This window comes from Lampris incognitus, chromosome 17 (genome assembly GCF_029633865.1).
Source record: "Lampris incognitus isolate fLamInc1 chromosome 17, fLamInc1.hap2, whole genome shotgun sequence".
NCBI lineage: Eukaryota > Metazoa > Chordata > Actinopteri > Lampriformes > Lampridae > Lampris > Lampris incognitus.
Window position 1 is genome coordinate 31,235,431 of NC_079227.1, and position 21,274 is coordinate 31,256,704.

General features: G+C 54.2%; 1 protein-coding gene across 1 annotated transcript; it reads right to left on the reverse strand.

Annotated features, from left to right (window-relative positions):
* Positions 1–1,290: 1,290 nt before the first annotated feature.
* On the reverse strand, positions 1,291–15,791 carry hs3st3l (heparan sulfate (glucosamine) 3-O-sulfotransferase 3-like). The gene is made up of 3 exons (XM_056297254.1): positions 15,325–15,791; positions 3,482–3,711; positions 1,291–1,679 (listed from the first exon to the last, which is right to left on the reverse strand). Exons 1-3 carry the CDS (start codon positions 15,789–15,791, stop codon positions 1,291–1,293), a joined length of 1,086 nt encoding a protein of 361 aa, XP_056153229.1.
* Positions 15,792–21,274: the final 5,483 nt, after the last annotated feature.

Below are 21,274 nucleotides of genomic sequence, written 5' to 3' on the forward strand. Positions count from 1 at the left end.
CTCCCCTCGCCTCGCGCCGCACAGTAACGATCAGCCCCTCTCGTGGAGGGAGCAGCGCCTGCGCGGCCGTGCTCAACATGCACGTATTGATTGCCTATGGGCTTCATTAATTCATCACCTCGGAGGCTGAGCAGCTTATACCGGAAGAGCGGTTGAGAGTTAGAAGTCGGGAACGTGAAAGCGCTCGAGGCGTCCGCCTGGTCCGGACTCCGTGTTGTTCTCTGCGCCGCGGACCCTGCAGACAGACCACAGCGCGCTGGGTCGAACCTGCAGCAGCTCCAGCGTCTTCCTCCTCCTGGTTCTCTCCAGCCAGTCCTTCCGCCTTTACCTGCTGCTCACACCGTCCTCCGTCACAAAAGCTATTTGACATTCTTACAAAAACTCAATAACTCGGGGCGTCCCGGGTGGCGTCCCGGTCTGTTCCGTTGCCTACCAACACGGGGATCGCCGGTTCGAATCCCCGTGTTACCTCCGGCTTGGTCGGGCGTCCCTACAGACACAGTTGGCCGTGTCTGCGGGTGGGAAGCCGGATGTGGGTATGTGTCCCGGTCGCTGCGCTAGCGCCTCCTCTGGTCGGTCGGGGCGCCTGTTCGGAGGGGGAACTGGGGGGGGGGGACAGCGAGATTCTCCCACGCGCTACCTCCCCCTGGCGAAACTCCTCACTGTCAGGTGAAAAGAAGCGGCTGGCGACTCCACGTGTATGGGAGGAGGCATGTGGTAGTCTGCAGCCCTCCCCGGATCGGCAGAGGGGGGTGGAGCAGCGACCGGGACGGCTCGGGAGAGTGGGGTAATTGGACGGCTACAATTGGGGAGAAAAAAAAGGGGGGGGTAAAACAACTCAATAACTCATACCCTGACTACCAACGCTGCACCGCCAGCACGAAAAGAGGGGGGTTTGGTTAAACTAACCGGGATCTGGAAGAACCGCGACGATGGCTGGCGATCCCTTTAGCGCGCGGCGCCAGCGGAGGACGGCGCGCGTCGCGAACACTTTGAGCGCGAGCCTCTTTTCACTGAACGCCTAAGTGATCGTGAAATGGCTTGGCCGCTCGAGCAAGAGAGGTGGTCGATCGACAGAGGCGAATGCGTGAACGCTGGGTTCCTATAACCAAAGTCTGTGAGATGTCGCTGCTCGTCAGAAGCACGTGATTGGCTCGGCTACTTCCGCCGTAACCTGAGCGAGTCCCTGCGTCTGGTCCGCGGTACCGAGGCTTCTGTCCAAAGCAGTGTAATGCTAGTCGTTATAGGTCGTAGCCCCTGCGCTGATTGTTCCTCACAGTCGGCGGCAGATCACTGCCATCCAAAGTCCTGGCCGGCCATCTGATAGAAGCGCTGGTTGTGGGGCTTGTAGAAGTCCCTCAGTCTGTGGACCACCTCGGGGTCGATGGAGGCGTGCGTCCTCCCCTTGGTCTTGCCCAGACAGTGGGGCTTGCTGCTGCCCTCCGGCTTCTTCAGACAGGGGAAGCCTTTGGTCTTGTTGAAGTAGAAGTGTTTGTCCGTGATGATCCTCTGGAGGCCCAGGAAGTCCTGGACCTTCCCCAGCTCTCCAGACGGATCTGAAATGAGCTTCTCCCCGCTGACCAGGTGGATCTGAGCCCGGGGGAACCAGGCCAGCCAGCGCTCCAGGTGCTGGGCGTACAGGCCGATCCACAGCGGGCTCCACATCGTGTCGATCTGCCCTGGAGACGGAAACACAGACAAAGGACACGCTTCTTAAAAATCACGATATCGATATCTTGAAAAGGATCGTCATAACCTTGTGAGATGCGGAGCACCTTCATACATCTGGCCTCGAACCCACTCACTCGCGTTTAGCTGTACCAGCTGGGGGGGATTCAGCCGGTGGTTGCTAAACCCTCCAAAAATGTTGATGTGAGTGTATGTAAAAATACATGCCGTTAAGGGTTTTACTAGTTTATATGTAACATTATACTCCCCATTAGTGAGGAAAGTGACAAAATAGGATTTTCTACCCCCCCCCCCCCACTATTCTCTCTTAGACTCTCTCGTATTCAGAACCATGAGCTGTGCAAAGTCTGCAACCGCACAGGGCCTCGCCCCTGGCCTGCAATCTTGCAGGGGGTTTTTCCACACACACACACACACACACACACACATATATATATATATATATATATATATATATATATATATATATATATATATATATATATATAATGTTTTTATGACTGTTCTTGACCCAACATACTTCTAAAAAGGAATTTCCTGTGTGTCAATTCCGTTATGCATCGCCAAGGTCGCATGAAGCATTTAGCAAATTATTCGGGTTTGTTCATTTTCTATATTGCGTCGTTACGTAGTGCGTCTCGCTGCTCACTGCAGGGGAGAAGGAGAAGGGGGGCAACGATGTCGGCTGCAGGAGAGCGCGACCGATTTCGGTCGCAAACAGAAGGGAGACTGTCTGAAGTCGCTGCGAGGATCCCTGGATAAATCCGCCAGCACTTCCGGAGAGGTGGCGGCGGAGCAGGTGTCTGAAGCTAGCGGGCGCGTGCGACCAGGCTACGTGTAATAACCGGCCTGGAAATTGATCTAAAATCTGCATGACATGTAGGCTATAGACCTGAAATATTTGCCCCCCCCCCCCCTCCTTTTCTCCCCAATTGTACTCGGCCAATACCCCCACTCTTCCGAGCCGTCCCGGTCGCTGCTCCGCCCCCTCTGCCGATCCGGGGGGGGCTGCGGGCTACCACATACCTCCTCCGAGGTAGTTCCAGTTCCCCCTCCCTCCCGAACAGGCGCCCCGACCGACCAGAGGAGGCGCTAGTGCAGCGACCAGGACACACCCGGGTCCGTCTTCCTACCCGCAGACACGGCCAATTGCGTCTGTAGGGACGCCCGACCAAGGCGGGGGGTAACATGGGGATTCGAACCGGCGATCCCCGTGTTGGTAGGCAACGGAATAGACCGCTACGCCACCCAGACGCTCCTAGACTTGAAATACTAAATCAGCATGCTGAAATGAAGTGACAGCTGAGCTGACTTGACGTGAAACCAGTGGTGCTACGGTTGAATCTTTCCCCTTTGGAAGACTGCCATAGCCAACACGTCATAGCTGAGACGATGTGCATGATGCTGCTGCACTGTTCTACTTGTGGAAAATGTATTGCACCGAAATTACCTATGCAGTAGGACTAGAATCGCTGCATGTGTATGATTCATGTGCATGTATACGTCAACAAGCACGGCTTCAGCCCTGCAGCCCTCCCCGGATGGAGCAGCGACCGGAAGAAAGGGTGCAGGCATTACGAGGCCTACCTCCATTTACAAACAGTACAATGGTCCCCTATCGCTCTGTTCGCACCAAAGTTGCACTAGAGCGGTGCTTCACATCTATGACACCCTTGTTCATCGTCATCATCATCATCATCATCATCATGGCCGATAATGCCGTCGGCATCATTATCAAACATGAGCCCTGTCGCTGTCATCATCAATATCAGTCTCGTTATAGAATGAGTACCTGCGGAGCGGTTTTTGAAGGCGAGGTTCTCAAACGGAGGGATGTCCGGGGTCTTGGAGATGATCTGCGTGTAGTCAGATATGGCCCGGGTCACGGGGTCACGGACCACCACAATCAGCTTTACATCCTGTGACATAGCGTGGACCCGCGCAGGGGTCTCCACCGTGACGAAGTAACGCGGGGTCTTCTCCATGACGATCTGGCCGTCCAGGGCTTTGGGCATCACGCTTCTGGGGAGGGAGGAAAGCAGCAGTCCCACTTTTACAAGCGGATCTGAAGAACAAAAGACCCTAAAAGACTTCGAGAAACTACAGGAAATATTATTAGCTGCGATTAATGACACGGACAATGATCTTACCCCCCCCCCCTTTTTCTTCCCTGTTGTACTTGGCCAATGAGCCCGGTCGCTGCTCCGCCCCCCTCTGCCGATCCGGGGAGGGCTGCAGACTACCACGTGCCTCCTCCGATACATGTGGAGTCACCAGCCGCGCCTTTTTCACCTGACAGTGAGGAGTTTCACCAGGGGGACGTAACGCGTGGGAGGATCACGCTATTCCCCCCCAGCCCCCCCCCCCTAACAGGCGCCCCTACCGACCAGAGGAGGCGCTAGCGCAGCGACCAGGACACATACCCACATCCGGCTTCCCACCCGCAGACACGGCCAGTTGTGTCCTGGAGGTAACGCGGGGATTCGAACCGGCGATCCCCGTGTTGGTAGGCAAGCTCTTTTTTCTCTTTGATGAAAGTACCTGACCTGCTGCGTATCACTGAAAACATGTATTAGCGAGAGATAGATACCCTTACATAGATCTGTCAGCATCGTCAATTATACGGCGCGCGCACGCACGCACGCACGCACGCGTGCACGCACGCACACAGAGGGAACGCTTGATTCAGCCTACACCTTGCGGAGGCCTTGCCAGACAGTGAGTGGCTCGGTATACGGAGGCCCGGTGCCAGAGCCCGGGAGGACGGCCGCGCAACATAAACAGATCAGACACAGTTTTAATCTTCCCCCTCACCTCCAGCGCCACATCAGAAGCCCAGCAGATGGGACTCGTTTACACATAAATGACTCAGCGAGTCCCACGGGACCGGCTGGCAACTCTTTTACATCTGCTGGTACACCTGGCGCACACCTGACCAGTAACACACACACACACACACACACACACACTCACACACGGCCTCCATTTTGTTTTGAGTCACGGTCTCATGTGGCTTTAAACCGGAGCTTAAGGGGTCCGTTTAGGTAGTCTGAGTGTGTCTGCAGAGCTGGTCTGGCCAGCAGTCTGGTGTCCCCGCACAAAGCTCGTGGGGGCAAGGCTATGAGTGATTAAGCGTCAGCAACTAAAGGGTTTATAAGGGTGTCCATCTGACCTCCACTGCGGCTGATTTTGAAACACCTTGACGGGATTGTCTACATCTCTGTGTACCCTCCTCGAGAAACCACACGGAAACGGGACACAGTACTGGTCTTTATAGACACGGGGCTGTGCTTGAGGGATGGGGGGGGGTAGTGGCATAAAGGATACAGACAAGACAGCAGGAGTGGAAGGAGGGACAGAGGGAGGATGGAGATGGGACTGTGCAGGAGCGGTCAGACAAGACAGCAGGAGTGGAAGGAGGGACAGAGGGAGGATGGAGATGGGACTGTGCAGGAGCGGTGCAGGGAGGACAGGATGCTGAGCGTGTCCTCGGGTGGGGAGGGGGCTTTGGTTTCAGCTGCTTTCTGCAACGCGACCTCCTGGCAATACATCCGTCCCTCCGGCCAGCCCCACGTGAACAGAAAAGGACCCACAAACACTCACTCAGGAGTACATGCACAAAACATGCACGCACGCACACATGCATGCACACGCGCGCGCACACACACACACACACACACACACACACACACACACACACACACACACACACACACACGAGTAGTGAGTGATTTCATGTGATCTGAGCAGTGTGAGCAGCTTCCTTTTAACTGTGATCCCCCCCAGCCTCGCACACATGCAGCGCACACCTAAACACAGATACGCAACCCTGTCATGCATGCCCTCAAACCCTGCACACACACACACACACGCACCCACACATGCACGCACTGTCATGCATGCCCTCAAACCCTGCACACACACACGCGCGCACGCACACATGCACGCACTGTCATGCATGCCCTCAAACCCTGCACACACACACATGGACGCACTGTCATGCGTGCCCTCAAACCCTGCACACACACAAACACGGACACACATACACGCACGCAAACATGCACGCACTGTCATGCGTGCCCTCAAACCCTGCACACACACAAACACGGACACACATACACGCACGCAAACATGCACGCACTGTCATGCGTGCCCTCAAACCCTGCACACACACAAACACGCACACACATACACGCACGCAAACATGCACGCACTGTCATGCGTGCCCTCAAACCCGTCACACACGCACGCAAACATGCACGCACATATATAAACACACACTGTCATGCATGCACTCAAACCCTGCACACATACACACATATGCGCGCGCGCGCACACACACACACACACACAGCAAAAAACAAAAACACAGTCATTATACTAGTCATTAGTCAAGCGTTTGCGTTTTGTTCCTCCAACCTCCCAGTGGACCTCTCTCGCACGCTCTAACACACGCGCACACATACACACACACACACACACACACACACCCACACACACGTACACACAACAGATTCAAAATTACACAAACACTCCGCTCGCCTCATAGATAAGATGTGAGTGCTGGGTGTGGTGGAATTGAAGATAATCCATTAAAGATTGTGTGTGTTTGTCTGACTGCGGGTGTGTGTGTGTGTGTGTGTGTGTGTGTGTGTGTGTTACAGCAGTTGTTAGCGTGGTTCAGCGATGCAGGAATGGTGCAGGTGGTATACACACACCCGTCTGTCTGCACATAGCACGGAGAGCAAAACAAAAAACAAAACAAAACAAACGAGGATGTGCAGAATATATCCATATTACGAGCATCCGGGTATCGTAGCGGTCTATTCCGTTGCCTACCAACACGGGGGTCGCCGGTTCGAATCCCCGTGTTACCTCCGGCCTGGTCGGGTGTCCCTACAGACACAATTGGCCGTGTCTGCGGGTGGGAAGCCGGATATGGGGATGTGACCTGGTCGCTGCGCTGGTGTCAGAAGTGGGATGGTGAGACCACGAGGCCGTCGGAAGCGCGTGTGCCCAGAGGCGCGAGAGAGCCGGTATGCTGAAGCGTGGGGACGCGCCTCCCAAAACAGAGGGGAGGGGGGGGGGGGTAGTGTAACGACCACGGATGTGTAGACTCGCTAGCTAGCCCTTGGCTAACGGGGCGCACCCTTTAGTCGACTGGTTAACGTAGTCGCCCGCGGTGCGGGAGACCCGGGTTCGCGTCCCAGCTGCGGCAGAAAAAACTACATATTGATGACCACGTCTATAACTTCATTTCTCCTCTAACCCCAAAAGAATTGGTCCTACAATGCTTTAGCTGAAACAACAGGGGAACAACAATAATAATCATAATCCTAATGTAGGAAAACTGATGTCCAGCAGTTGGATGGCCCAACGAGTCGGCAGCCATACATCCTCCGTGGAGCTGCCGCGGGCGGGCTCACACCTTTCATGTACCGTTAAGTGTGAGAACAAACAGCCAATATAAGAACAGGGGGGATTAGCAGAGCCGCTTATAATACGCCCCTGTTTGCCTTTGGGGGACCCCTCTTTTGTCATCTATTTCCCACTAGTTCTGCAGGAGGCCCTGGTGAATAACCTGGGCCGGCCCGGGCCGGTGGCTATTGATCCTCCGGGGCTCAGTAACGCCGTGTAGGAGGCGGGAGATTAGGGGTACCTGGGGTATAAACGGGGAGTGGTGGTGGAGGGGGGGTGACAAGGTAGGAGGTTTGTACGAATGGGAGTACGAGGTGGTTGTATGTGGGGGTGGGGGTGGTTGTGTGGCACGGGGCGGGGGGGGTTGTTAGATATTATGGTAATGCAGAGCTGGGCCTCAGCTGGGAGGTAAGGAGGGTGGCAGGTGTACTTTTTGGGAGCAAAGACCCTCTGGAGTCCCATCAGCACCTTACGATGTCGTGTGTCCGCGCATGCGCATGCGCATGCGCGCGCACGTGTGTGTATATAACAAATGTGAAGCAATTACCCTGTCTTTCACGTTTACACCTCAGTGAAGAGGTAAAGGTTAGGGGGGAGTTGAGGGGCGGAGATGGGGGGGGAGGTAGAAGGTGCGGAGCATCAAAGATGAAATAACCAGTCTGGTTAATTTATCATGGGCGTTTGATCCTGCGGGAAAATAATCGCCAATCACAGCCCGAGAAGTGTTGACCCAAAAAACAAAGCATTGAATATTCATCAGGCAATCACAACCGTGCGTGTGCGTGCGCGCGCGCGCAAGTATCTCCGCGTTGGAAATCGCGCGGATGTGCGCGCGGACGTGTGCGCCGGTGTGCATGAATGCGCTTCTGTGCGCGTGTTATTGGGAGGCCAGTCATCCATTTCCCTCGGATGGGGGACCATTAGGGGGTCAGCCCATTGTGGCTGTGCCCTGTCCACTTCCAGGAGACATCCATCATGGAGGGGCCCCGGAGCCCCCCCCCCCCCCGCCTTCCCTCTCCAAGCCCCAGGAGAGGGCCTTAATGAGGGATAGATCGCTCCGCCCGTCTGGGCCTTATGGTGATCGCCCCCAGTACAGTACGAGAGCAGGGACAGGCTGCACCTGAACCCCCGGAAGATCAGCGGCCACGCAAACAAAAAACCCAATTAAACAAATATAATCAAACATATTGATACACGCCCGCCTCCTCTCAGCGCCTCCTCGCGCGTCCGTCAGCTCCCCTTTTACGCACGCTGCAGCTATCGCATTTCGCGGTATCGCGCAAAACCTGCGTAAACATGCCAAAAATAGCGGAGTTTTTTGCAAGTGTGACGAGCAAGGCACTGCAAGAATAAAACACGCAATCCGCCTTCTTCTTCTTCTTCTTCTTCTTCTTCTTCTTCTTCTTCTTCTTGTTTACGCCGCTTCGCTTCCGCTCTCGCGTCAACCAAACTGACCCGTCAGGAAAATCCACGTGGCTGATCCTGTCGCCGCTGACACCGCCGCGGCTCAGTCCCGCCCGGTGTCAAAGCGCTTTGGCAGCCATTCTGCTGCGATTTGCACGGCAATTATTTCCCTGTGTAAAACCAGCAGCAAGACGCCATCAACGCCATGTTGCCTGTCAGCGGACGGTGCATGGGAATGGAGTCAAAGGCGCCCATTAACGAGTCTGATGTGCATTGCAAATGAGTCTGCGCCACCGCGACACCCGAGTCTATTCGCAGCCTCGTGAACGCAGCGGGGCGGCACGTGGCGCAGTGGCTAGCGCCTCACAGCAAGGAGGTTCTGAGTTCCGGCCTTGGGTGTCGTCCCGGGTCGTCCTCAGTGTGGAGTTTGCATGTTCCCCCCGTGTCTGTGTGGGTTTCCTTCAAGTGCTCCGGTTTCCTCCCACAGTCCAAAGACATGTAGGTCAGGTGGGTCGGCCAAACTAGATTGCCCCTATGTGAATGTGTGTGTGTGTGTGTGTGTGTGTGTGTGTGTGTGTGTGTGTGTGTGTGTGTGTGTGTGTGTGTGTGTGTGTGTGTGTGTGTCGGCCCGGTGTGACGGCCTGGCGGCCTGTCCAGGGTGTTTCCCCACCTGCCGCCCAGTGACTGCTGGGATAGGCTCCACCAGCCCCGCGACCCTGGGAGCAGTAGTTTGGATCAGCGGTCCCCAACCTTTTTTGCGCCACGGACCGGTTTAATGTCAGACAATATTTTCACGGACCGGCCTTTAAGGTGTGGCGGATAAATACACAAAATAAAATGATACGACCGGCATAAAAACTGTGGTATTTTCTAAATATAATAATAAACGTGAATCCACTGTGTACTCGTATGCAACTTTATTAGCAGCGTCCTCGTAACATCGCGCCAACAACATAAGATGAGTAACATCCTCTCTGCCGAGTGAGTCATAGACGGATGTAACAGAGGGAAAACGGTAGTTTTTCAAAATAAAACATCGTTCAGACTCAGATGATAAATAAAACGGAAATAATGTAAGTTATTTATTCTTTCTCTGCGGCCCGGTACCAAATGACCCACGGACCGGTACCGGTCCGCGGCCCGGGGGTTGGGGACCGCTGGTTTGGATAATAGATGGATGGGAGATGGATGGATGGATGGATGGGTGGATGGATAATGGATGGATGGATGGATGGATGGCTGGCTGGATGGGTGGATGGATAACGGCTGGATGGATAATGGATGGATGGATGGACGGGGAATGGATGGATGGATGGATGGATAATGGCTGGATGGATAATGGATGGGTGGGTGGGTGGGTGGGTGGATGGACAATGGATGAATGGATGGATGGATGGATGGGTGGGTGGATGGATAATGGATGGATGGATGGATGGATGGATAATGGCTGGATGTGTGGGTGGGTGGATGGATAATGGATGGATGGATGGATGGATGGATGGATGGATGGATGGATGGATGGATGAACGCAGCAGACGCCGCGCGCTGTAAATGGTTGACTACTGGAAGTAGTCACGACTTCATAAAAGCAGTGAGAACCCTTCCCAGCGGGGCGAGGGGGCCGAGAGGGACGTGTCTGATGTTTTGGAAACGGGTCTTTGCCTCTTTATGAATTTCCAGAGTCACGTGACTCGGCGGAAATCAATAGAGGTGCAGCGAGCGCCTCGCGCTCTCAGGTTGAAGCCCTTCCAGTAAAGCGAGGGGTCAATAACGCGTCGATAACACCTCGAGAACAAACAACAAAATAAAAGAAGGGAAAAAAGGAAAAGAGCCCGGCTTCCTTCCGGTGTCGCCGCGAGGACAACCCGGAGCGTTCGAGTCCTTCACATAAAAGCCGTTTCTACTCTGCTGACGATCCCCCCGGGCTGAGACCAGGGCCAGCGGAGACGTGCGAGGCTGCGCAAACACCGCACCCACCCTTTAACCTCCGTCTACGCTGCTCCTGATACCTCCTCCCTCCCTTCCTCCCCCGGGAGCCTCTCTCCCCCCTCACTTCGGCTTCCACGGCCCTGCCGCACGTGGGATCTTAAGTTCTAGAGCAGAACATGAAAGGAATGGACTCCTCAAGAAAAAAGGCAGGTACAGAGAGAGAGAGACAGAGAGAGACACAGAGAGAGACACAGAGAGAGAGAGACACACACAGAGAGACAGACAGAGAGCGAGAGCGAGAGACAGTTGCAGAGACAGAGAGAGACAGAGAGAGACAGGTACAGAGAGGGAGACAGAGAGAGAGAGAGCGCGAGAGACAGGTACAGAGAGAGAGAGAGAGACAGAGAGCGAGAGCGAGAGACAGGCACAGAGAGAGAGACAGAGAGAGAGCGCGATATCGTTACGTCATGTCAGTAAAGCCATTTGAATTTGAATTTGAGATAGAGACACACAGCGAGAGAGACAGAGAGACAGAGAGAGACAGAGACACACACAGACAGAGAGACAGAGAGAGAAACAGACAGACAGACAGACAGACAGACAGACAGACACAGAGACAGAGAGAGAGCGAGAGACAGGCACAGAGAGACAGACAGTCAGACAGAAAGAGACAGCGACACAGAGGGAGAGAGAGAGACAGAGAGAGAGCGAGAAACAGGTACAGAGAGAGAGAGAGAGAGAGAGAGAGAGAGACAGAGAGAGACAGTTACAGAGAGAGAGAGAGACAGAGAGAGAGAGCGAGAGACAGGTACAGAGAGAGAGAGAGCGAGAGCGAGAGACGGTTGCAGAGAGAGAGACAGAGAGAGAGAGAGAGAGACAGTTACAGAGAGAGAGAGACAGAGAGAGAGCGCGAGAGACAGGTACAGAGAGAGAGACAGAGAGAGGCACAGAGAGAGAGTCAGAGAGAGAGAGCGATATCGTTACGTCATGCCAGTAAAGCCATTTGAATTTGAATTTGAGATAGAGAGACACACAGCGAGAGACAGAGAGACAGAGACACACACAGACACACACAGACAGAGAGACAGAGAGAGAAACAGACAGACAGACAGACAGAGAGACAGAGAGAGAGCGAGAGACAGGTACAGAGAGAGAGCGAGAGAGAGAGAGAGAATGAGAGAGAGAGAGAGAGAGAGAGAGAGAGAGAGAGAGAGAGAGAGAGAGAGAGAGAGAGAGAGAGAGAGAGAGAGAGAGAGAGAGAGAGAGAGAGAGAGAGAGAGAGTCAGTACCAGCGGGTGTAACATGAGCTCCCATGTGTCATCATGGCGGTGCGGGGTGAAGCTTCCTGCTAACAGGAGCCGAGCTGACCGGTGCTAACCGCGCTGAAGCTCCAGTCGAGTCAAGGTCAGGGAGGAGTCGGACACATCGATCCCGGCAACACGTCGAGGAAGAAACTTCCAGTCCATCTCCGAGGCCCATCTCTGAGCTGCTCCAGATCCCATCTCCCCCACCGGCGTCCATTAGCGGCTCCTTGTCAGGGGCTCTGATCTCAATTGCCCTTTGGAAGCGAAATGTTTTTCTCCGGAGGGAGCGGGGGAGCAGTGGGGAGGAGGATACAGTACACCTAATCCACCGCGATAGGGTGCGGTGGGGGGAGAATTGTCTATTGATTTGTCATGGTGAAATGCTTTATAGTCAGCCTCTATATGCTATAATGGCTGATGCATTATGTGGACATGGATATGCACTGCAGCGCCTCTGTGGATGGCCTGCAGAGATAAACACGTTTTTCTTGGGGGAAATTTAACAAAAAAATGTCACCACCAAAATATCAAAATGGGAATTGTAACTTGACGGTAGGCTTGCAAAGTTTCTGTTCCCCCATTCTAATGAAAAGAGTCATTCATATATATACGAAGATAGATATATAGATATCTATAGCGGCCCTGTGATGGACTGGCGGCCTGTCCAGAGTGTCTCCCCGCCTGCCCTCCAATGACTGCTGGGACAGGCTCCAGCATACCCGCGACCCGAATTCGGATAAGCGGCTTGGATAATGGATATATATATATATATATATATATATATCAATTTATATGTAGTAGCAAATTCGGGGGGCAGCCGGGAACCACCGCAGCCGGGACGTGAACCCGGGTCGCCCACACCACGAGCGACTATGTTAACCAATCGACCACGGGCGACTACGTTAACCAGTCGGGTAAAGGGTCGATTGGTTAACGTAGAGTCGCCCGCGGGCGACCCGGGTTCGCGTCCCGTCTGCGGCGGTTCCCGGCTGCCCCTCGAATTTGCTGCATTGCTGTCAAAAGTGGGATGGTGAGGTCGTGAGGCCATCGGAAGCGCGTGCGCCCAGAGGCGTGAGGGAGCTGGTATGCTGTAGCGCAGGGACGCCTTTCCCGAAGGGGGGGGGTAGTAACAACCACGGACGAGTACACTCTCTAGCACCTGGCTAACTGGTCGGACCGTTTAACGTAATCGCCCGTGGTGCGGGAAACCGGGGTTCGCGTCCCGGCTGCGGCGGTTCCCGGCTGCCCCCCGAATTCGATTCTCTACTATATATATATATATACAGAGAGAGAGAGAGAGAGAGAGAGAGAGAGAGACAGAGCGCCCCCGTGTGCCCAGTTGGTTGTGAAGTGGTGTGAGCACATCATTAAGTGGCAGAGTGAAGCGACCCAGGGCGAGAGGTCAATTGATAGAGCTGACAGCGGTGTCAAGTGGCTTCACATGCAGAGCCCCATCTGGCCCAGAGGAAGAAGAGGGGACAATTTTGTGTTACGTCTCCTGATGTGATTCGCACACACACACCCCCCCCACGCGGACAGCTGGCAGGCGCAAGGCTGTGTTTATCCTCGAGAAGAGCGGCTGCTCGGTGGTTTCAGACGCTCGTCTTACGTCACACAGCTCCAACGCGAGGCGGTGCACGGGCGGCCGTAAGCCCGGAAGTGGACGTGTGCAAATAAATGTGTTTGTATGGGCAAAGCAAGACGACGCCTCGCAGAAGCCGGGACTTTATCCTTTCATTTCATCCGTCTCGTTGGTAAAACCGTTGCTGACATGCCGGAGAGGCTCCAGCCGTTGGCCCGTGGCACCGCTAAGCCCCCGTTATAAACGGTAAGCTCGCTGACAGCGTGGCGTAGACCAGATCTGGGTGCGCCCTTCTGTAATCTACCGTATTTGCAGCTATGTGTGGCTGATAGCTGCACACACACACACACACACACACACACACACACACACACACACACACACACACACACACACACACACAACCTGTGCCAAAGCTGTTTGTGCAGCCGGGGCAAAGCGGTGCCAAATAAAGATCAGCAAATTGGGCACTGCCGAGGCACCGTCCCGCCACGTGCAGTTTGAAATATCTGCCTCCCCCCCACAGTACCCCCACCCGGATCTGGGCAAGACGCAGTTCTGTAGATCTCGTTATTTGTGCTGATGCCTACAGCTGAGTAGGCCCATCCCTACTTACTCTCGCAGAGCAGGCCGCGAACGGAGCCACATGACAACGGCAACATCTGGCTGCGGCTGCAGAGATGATTACTCTGTTGCTTCTGTGAGAATCCACCCGGCAGGGCCAACCTCCCACTCTGCGCGTGCACACGCACACGCGCGCGCACAACGTGCGCACATGGACAGCATGGCATAGCCAGATGGCAGAGCCTCCGTGACTGTCACCTAAAGCTCTACGGGACGGCTGTGAACGTGTCTGGGTATGCGCACGACAAACAGATTCATATGTTGGACGGATCTTGTGTTCTGAAATGAGTGTGGACATCCGTGTCCATGTTGATATGGAAAAGCCTTTCTGAGTACACAACAACACCATGGGTGTAAGCCGACGTGTCACACACACACAAAAAGTCCGACTAAAGTGAATTCAGCGAAATCCAGCAGCGGTTAGGGACAAAACAAGCTCACTGCCATATTGTGTTTTCCATCCATCCACCCATCCATCCACCCATCCATCCATCCATCCATCCATCCACCCATCCATCCATCCATCCATCCATTATCAAATCGCTTATCCTACACAGGGTCGCGGGGATGCATGGAGCCTATCCCAGCAGTCACTGGGCGGCAGGCCGGGGAGACACCCTGGACAGGCCGCCAGGCCATCACAGGGCCAACGCACACACACACACACACACACACACACACACACACACACACACACACACACACACACACACACACACACACACACACACACACACACACACACCTAGGGACAATTTAGTACGGCTGATTTCACCTGACCTCCATGTCTTTGGACTGTGGGAGGAAACCGGAGCAAATCCACGCAGACGCGGGGAGAACATGCAAACTCCACACAGAGCCCCCCCCCCCCGAAGGTTGGACTACCCTGGGGCTCGAACCCGGGACCTTCTCGCTGTGAGGTGACCGCGCTAACCACCGCGTGTAAAATATCCATCTCAGTACATATCTCTCCTCTTCTCACGCTACATGACTGCTACTCCTGGTATTCAGTACGTATGCCATGGAGGGCCGGGTGCTGGATTTCTTTCCGTCTCAAGACTCCACCAGCCGAGTTCACTTATCCTCCCACCTTCAGCCGCACAGGTGAGGACGGAGCAGTAGAACCGGGTGGTTAAATGTTGGGTCGGAAGGAAAACCTGCACGCGCACCACTGCTATAAAGTACAGCGTATTCGTACCGTTTGGTTTACGCAAGATAACCTCTGGTGGGAATAAAACAGCCCCACTTTTTTTTGGGGGGGTGACCCCCCCCCACCCACCCCAATCTCCCCTTTTAATAGTCTGCCTTTCAGCCCTGAAGAGTCAGCTAAGGAGTTTGTTAAATCTTATGACCGCACATCGTCGGGAAGCGTACCTGTACCAATCCAGTCCCCGTGCGTAATGCCGGTCAAAAAAGTGGGGTTCGGAGCCCAGGGCGCGGACGTCCGGATGCAGCCGGAGGAACTCCAGCAGGGCCCGGGTGCCTCCCTTTTTCACGCCGATGATCAGAGCCTGGGGCAACCTGCGGCCGGCCGTCCAGTCTTTGCCGGAGCCGTTACCCGCCGCGCCCGCCGCGCCGTGCACGCTGCCGTTCCTCTCGCCCAGCCACCCGGACACCAGCAGCTCGTGTGCGGCCGGTTTCGCGTCGTCGTCGTCGTCGGGGGTCTGCGTCGGCTCCGTCCCCCGGCATCCGGTCAGGAAGTAGACGAGGGAGAAGCAGAGGATGCCGACGGAGGACATGACCATGAGCCGGTGGAGGACCCTCCGCGGCTCCGCGCTCGGAAGGTGGTGGTGTTGGTGGTGGTGGTGTTGGTGGTGGTGGTAGAAGTGAAAAGCCGCCATCCCTCAGAGATCCGGGCGAGAGAGGCCATGCTACACCTCAGGGGCTCAACTCACATAACTCCGCCGCCGGGAGGAAGTCCGCAACGGATTTCCCGGGAAAAGTCGCGGAGTTGTCTCTTGTCATTCATGTGCGCTCCGTTCCCGCCATCTGCGTCTCGTTACGCGCGTCCTGCGCGCCCGCCGCTCACCAGCTAACTGCCCCAGTAACCCGTTCAACCAGTCTAACTCGACCAGCCCAGCTCAGCTACTCTACTGGGTTAAGTCGACCAGCCTAACTCGGCTAGGTTGACCCGAGAGATCCGTTCTCGCGTGACAGCCACTCACCGTGCCGGCGTGCCAAAGCTTAAATGTTCAAGCCTGGTTCGCAAGGCTCTTCCTCCACAGGATTATACGCACTGTCTGTCTATGGCTCTCATGGGGAGTCAGCGTCCAGCTCTCTCTCTCTCTCTCTCTCTCTCTCTCTCTCTCTCTCTCTCTCTCTCTCTCTCTCTCTCTCTCTCTCTCTCTCTCTCTCTCTCTCTCTCTCTCTCTCTCTCTCTCTCTCTCTCTCTCTCTCTCTCTCTCTCTCTCTCTCTCTCTCTCTCTCTCTCTCTCGCTCTCTCCTGGAGTGTGTGCGCCCCGCGCCAAACCTTTGATTGGAGGGTCATGGCCAAAGGCGGGTTTATATCGAGCATAATTTATCAGAAAACCAAGGATGGATGGCATAAAAGGAGGGGTGCGGATGACAGCTAATGTCCCAGTGCGCGCGCGCACACGCACGCACGCACACACACACACACACTTTTATCACTCGTGTTTAATATGACTGATGTAGGATGTTGCTGTCGGTCCATCGCCTTCTCTCGTCCCGTAACCAAGGAGATAATGGTAAATAAAACACACCCAATTACGGAAACGAGATGTGGTTATTTGAACGTCCATCTCTGTTGGCACACACCGAGGCAGAGTGGGTAAACTTGCCGCGGGCTCATCACACGGCTGACATCTCTGCGCCCTGCGACTGATCACATAATTGGCTTAGACAACGTTGGGCTCCACGCTGCAGTCCTGATCCCGACCCCGGAGGACCGTCCACCAAACCCGGTGCCCAGCCCCTGGACGTGCATTTCATAAAGCAAAGACATGATACGCTGCTGTAAGTGATGTGCCGGGGGGGAAGTGAGCATGTACACGCCGTGAGAGGATTTGTGTACCGCTTGGGTCATCAGATATGGGTTGTGTTGCGGTTGCAGGTTAGGGAGCGCTGCAACGCTGGCTTTTATTATTGCAGCGTTAGGAGCTAAGGTACAGATGATAGCTCATCGGAGAGTCATTAGTTCCCCCTCTTTCCAACCGCGCGCGCGCACGCGCGCGCGCACGCACGCACACATACGTGCTAATGTGCCGCAAAAACAAACACACACACGCACATACTTCATGTTCCATTTGGCTTACCCCTGTCATTATCCCATGGCAGATGTGACCCACGTCATAAAATCACCCTTGCTGTCCTGTGATGAGAGGAAACACACACACGCACACGCACACGCACACGCACATTCTTGGCCCGTGTTCGTGGTGAAAGGATGACAGAAGTTCCTGCAGCTTTTAATACATCAGTGTTCCGGTATCTTCGCAGACACAATGCTGCAGTATGGCCACGACAGGACAGAGCCGCGGCCTGCGCGTCATGACAATGGCCAGCACCAGTGAGGAGGGGGGGGGGCATTTAGTTCAGTAAACGCGTCGTTCTTCACTCTAAGCCCCCTCGGCAAGATCATTTTTTAATCTTTTAAATCTCGTTAACGTTTAAATAGTAATTCCAGTGGAGGAAAAAAAAGCTCTCAAAGTGAAAGAATTAACTTCTCTTACTTAAAAACCCATCCAACTGGGGCGTCCGGGTGGCGCGGCGGTCTGTTCCGTTGCCTACCAACGCGGGGATCGCCGGTTCGAATCCCCGTGTTCCCTCCGGCTTGGTTGGGCGTCCCTACAGACACAGTTGGCCGTGTCTGCGGGTGGGAAGCCGGATGTGGGTATGTGTCCTGGTCGCTGCACTGGCGCCTCCTCTGGTCGGTTGGGGCGCCTATCCGGGGGGGGGAATAGCGTGATCCTCCCACGCGCTACGTCCCCCCTGGCGAAACTCCTCACTGTCAGGTGAAAAGAAGCGGCTGGCGACTCCACATGTACGGGAGGAGGCGTGTGGTAGTCTGCAGCCCTCCCCGGATCGGCGGAGCGGTGACCGGTTTTCCTTTGCTTTGTTGGAGTTTGTACCCCTGTAACTCCATCTCGTCCATTCTGCCCTTCGCTTCCTGCCCTCCATCTCAGTCTCGCGCGTCATCAGAATCACGTGACTGCAAACAAGCTATTGAGGAGAAAAAAAGGGGTGGGGGTAAAATCCCCCAAAAAACCCCAAAATAAAACAAACAAAAAAAAAAAAACCCATCAAACCCGGAGCCTTGAACGGACTGAATGTTCTCATCTGAAAAAGCACCAAGAAGCAGACGTACAGTTAAGTATTTATGTCCTCATATCCACTCCTCTTTTTCTTCACCTTATGGCTTACCACAAAAAAACAACTCGGAACCAGAATTGAGCTGCTGTCACCGTCAGAGGACAGTCGTTTTGTCCGTTCCCCCAAATGACAGATGTCCGAGACCCATCATCTATCAAAGCAGTAAAAATCTCCCAGCAATGCTCAACTGACCCTGAAATGAACAAATCATTAGGTGGCCAATATTTCAATAACACTTACCACCTGCCTCGCTGTATCGTCCTGCATGGCACAGGACAGTAGGAATGCCTCCGCAACCGAATAGCTGCACAGACGCATCAGGCGACCCGTAGATATAAATCTGCAATCTCGGCCATCTTGTTCCCTGTTTATTTTGCTCTCTCACCCTCCTCAGTGGATCAGGAGGCAAAGTCATCTCGGTTCGAGATTGCGTCGTCTTTTGTCTGCGGCGGGGTCGGCAGATTGTTCCGTGATGAAGTGGTCGTCTATAAAGCGTGACCCCAGGGGTCAGGGCCGGAGCAGGGGCAGTGATTTGTTATCCCACACGAGGAAGGGGGGGGGGGGACCTGATTAATACAGCGCTCTGTCACGATGGATGAAATGAAGAGCTTTCACGATGGCTCATCTGACAAAGAGGGGGAACACCTGGGCCTGGGGTTATTGATTTTGGGACAAGTCGTCGCCTGTGTCGCGTTAATGTGGCTATGAAATATTTTCTTTTTTGCTGTAATGTTTGGACATCTGTGGCTTTTCCCTGCTTCTGGTCCTTGTAATCGACGTTTCCGCCCTCTGAGAATCCAATGTGGTTGCTAGGCAAAGACCTCTCCAACAAACAAACAAACAAACAGGCCCTCCTCTTCCAATCGCTCCGAGCGAGTTTGCTCTCCACTCCATCTGAGTGACATCCTAATGAGAGTAAAAGGAATGGTGTATATGATCAGGACTACATCACAACCATAAGTCACTTAGAGAAGAACTAATGAACCCCAGTGGCTGACCAATGACCTCACCATCCATTTCCAACCTGAGGACCTGGCGTCGACTCCTGACATGGTGACCGGCCATGTTTGAGCCATTTCAGATTGTAACAGTTTAACGACCGCGGATGTGTAGACTCGCTAGCCCTTGGCTAATGGGTCGGACCCTTTATTGACTGGTTAACACAGTCGCCCGTGGTGCAGGGAACCCAGATTCGAGGGAATCGAACCTGGGTTCCCCACACCATGGGCAGCAAACCACTCAACTATAAATGATGTGTACATCCTTATCCTTGAAAGAGTGGCCACTGGCCTGTAGATGGGTGTAGACTGTGGAGTCCTGGCCTGACGTGTTAGCGCTTCTGTGTCGTGCCGTCCTCTTGGCCAGCGTCTGTTTAGTTTCCCCAATGTAAAAGTCACGGCAATCCTCCTGGCACTTAGCGGCGTACACTATATTGCTTCTGCTTCCGGTGTGGGAATACACGTTTGCACAGCCTCACCCAGTACTGGTGTGGGAAGATGGCGGTGTGAATTCACGTTTGCGGCGGCCTCACCCAGTACCATCCACGCAATGTCTTTGTCCATGTCTGAGTCTAAGTTTGTGTCTTCGTTTGATGGCTGGGAGGGCTGGTCTGGATCAGCTGAGAGAGCTTGGTCTGCTGCGTCCTGTGGTCCCAGGGACCATGGCCCTGCGCGGAGCTGCGCCCGAAGAGCAAACATCGACGGCGGTCTGACAGGACGCGGAAGCGGGGCAGGCAAAGCTAAGTGCTAGCCCATGCAGACCAGCAGTTCAAATAACACCGAGGACGGCCTGGCGACAGCCTCGCCTCGCCTAGCGTTGACTGGTTTTAGTGTCGTCATGTGGAGTGCGGGGAGGTGTGTCGAAGGTGTCTAGCTGGGAGAGCATTTGATCGGCCGAGGGAGCCTGGTCTGCTGCATCCGGTGGCCCAAGGATCACGGCGGGAAGAGGAAACACCGAGGGTGGTCTGACGGGACGCTGAAGTGGGGAAAGCGAAGCTAACTGCTAGCTCATGCAGACTGGCAGTTCCAACAGTTATCCTGGCTGGAGGTCTTTCTCTGGACCCCCCCCCCCAGGATGATTTTTATTCGATATGCAATTTCAGTTAATCTACTGTCCTGCTGAATGTCTTGATGCATGCTCAATAACCCAGGCAAGAAAATCAAAGACGGTGGAATCAGTTCATCTGGATACAACATTTATTGATGGGTATGTTTCAGAAAGTATCTGTTAATAAACGCTGTATCCGGGTGAACAGATTCAACCTTCTTTGATTTTTGTCCTGCTGAATATTACACCAACTTGTTACGTTGTATCGACTGTGTGCCCACACGGCTCCTTAGAAGCGACTTGATGTCTTGTTTGTATCTCTTGATGGGAGGCCGGAGGACTCATTCGGTCTTACAAAGCCACAGCTCAGAGCAAAGGGCAGCGGAGGAGGCTGCCCCTCCTGCTCCCTTGCAACTTTCCCCAACTGTCACTGAGCTACACGTACGCCAAGAAAATACCAAATGCGTGTGTGTCTGTGTGTGTGCGTGTGCTCGTGCATGTCCCTATTGTGAATAAGTGTGTGTGTTTATGTTCATGCGTCTCCTTTGTGTAAGCCCCCAGGTCCCTTCATGTAGATTGGGTTTGGGTTTTTAATGAGGGAGGTGCTTGTTGGACCAATTCATGTCGCAGCAGTAATGAGGTTATTGTCCAGTTGTGAAATACAGGTCATAGTCTGCTGATCAACCGAGTCGCCTCAGCTGACTGACCCTTTAAAACTATGGCCATTCTCCATTAATGGCTTTCCTAACCCACAGCAAGTGTGTCACTTTTGAGCATTTCTCCTGAAGGCTTAAAGGTAAATGTCACAGATATCTGACGTGCATGGTGGTTTACTCGAAATGAAGTCAAATCAAAAGGAAACGGTCGCGACTGTCAGCGTTAGCTCTGCATGTACATGTGTTGCAGGGATAACTCCCCGCTGATGTCACTGGTGAACAATCCGTGA

Bases quoted from the DNA above. Each gene is read 5' to 3' on its own strand.
- hs3st3l (XM_056297254.1), bottom strand. From the start codon at position 15,791: ATGGCGGCTTTTCACTTCTACCACCACCACCAACACCACCACCACCAA. The intron at 3,712-15,324 runs GTACGCTTCCCG...CTCCCTCCCCAG, and splicing joins CGGGGACTGGATTGGTACAG to AAGCGTGATGCCCAAAGCCC. The intron at 1,680-3,481 runs GTACTCATTCTA...TTCCGTCTCCAG, and splicing joins CTTCAAAAACCGCTCCGCAG to GGCAGATCGACACGATGTGG.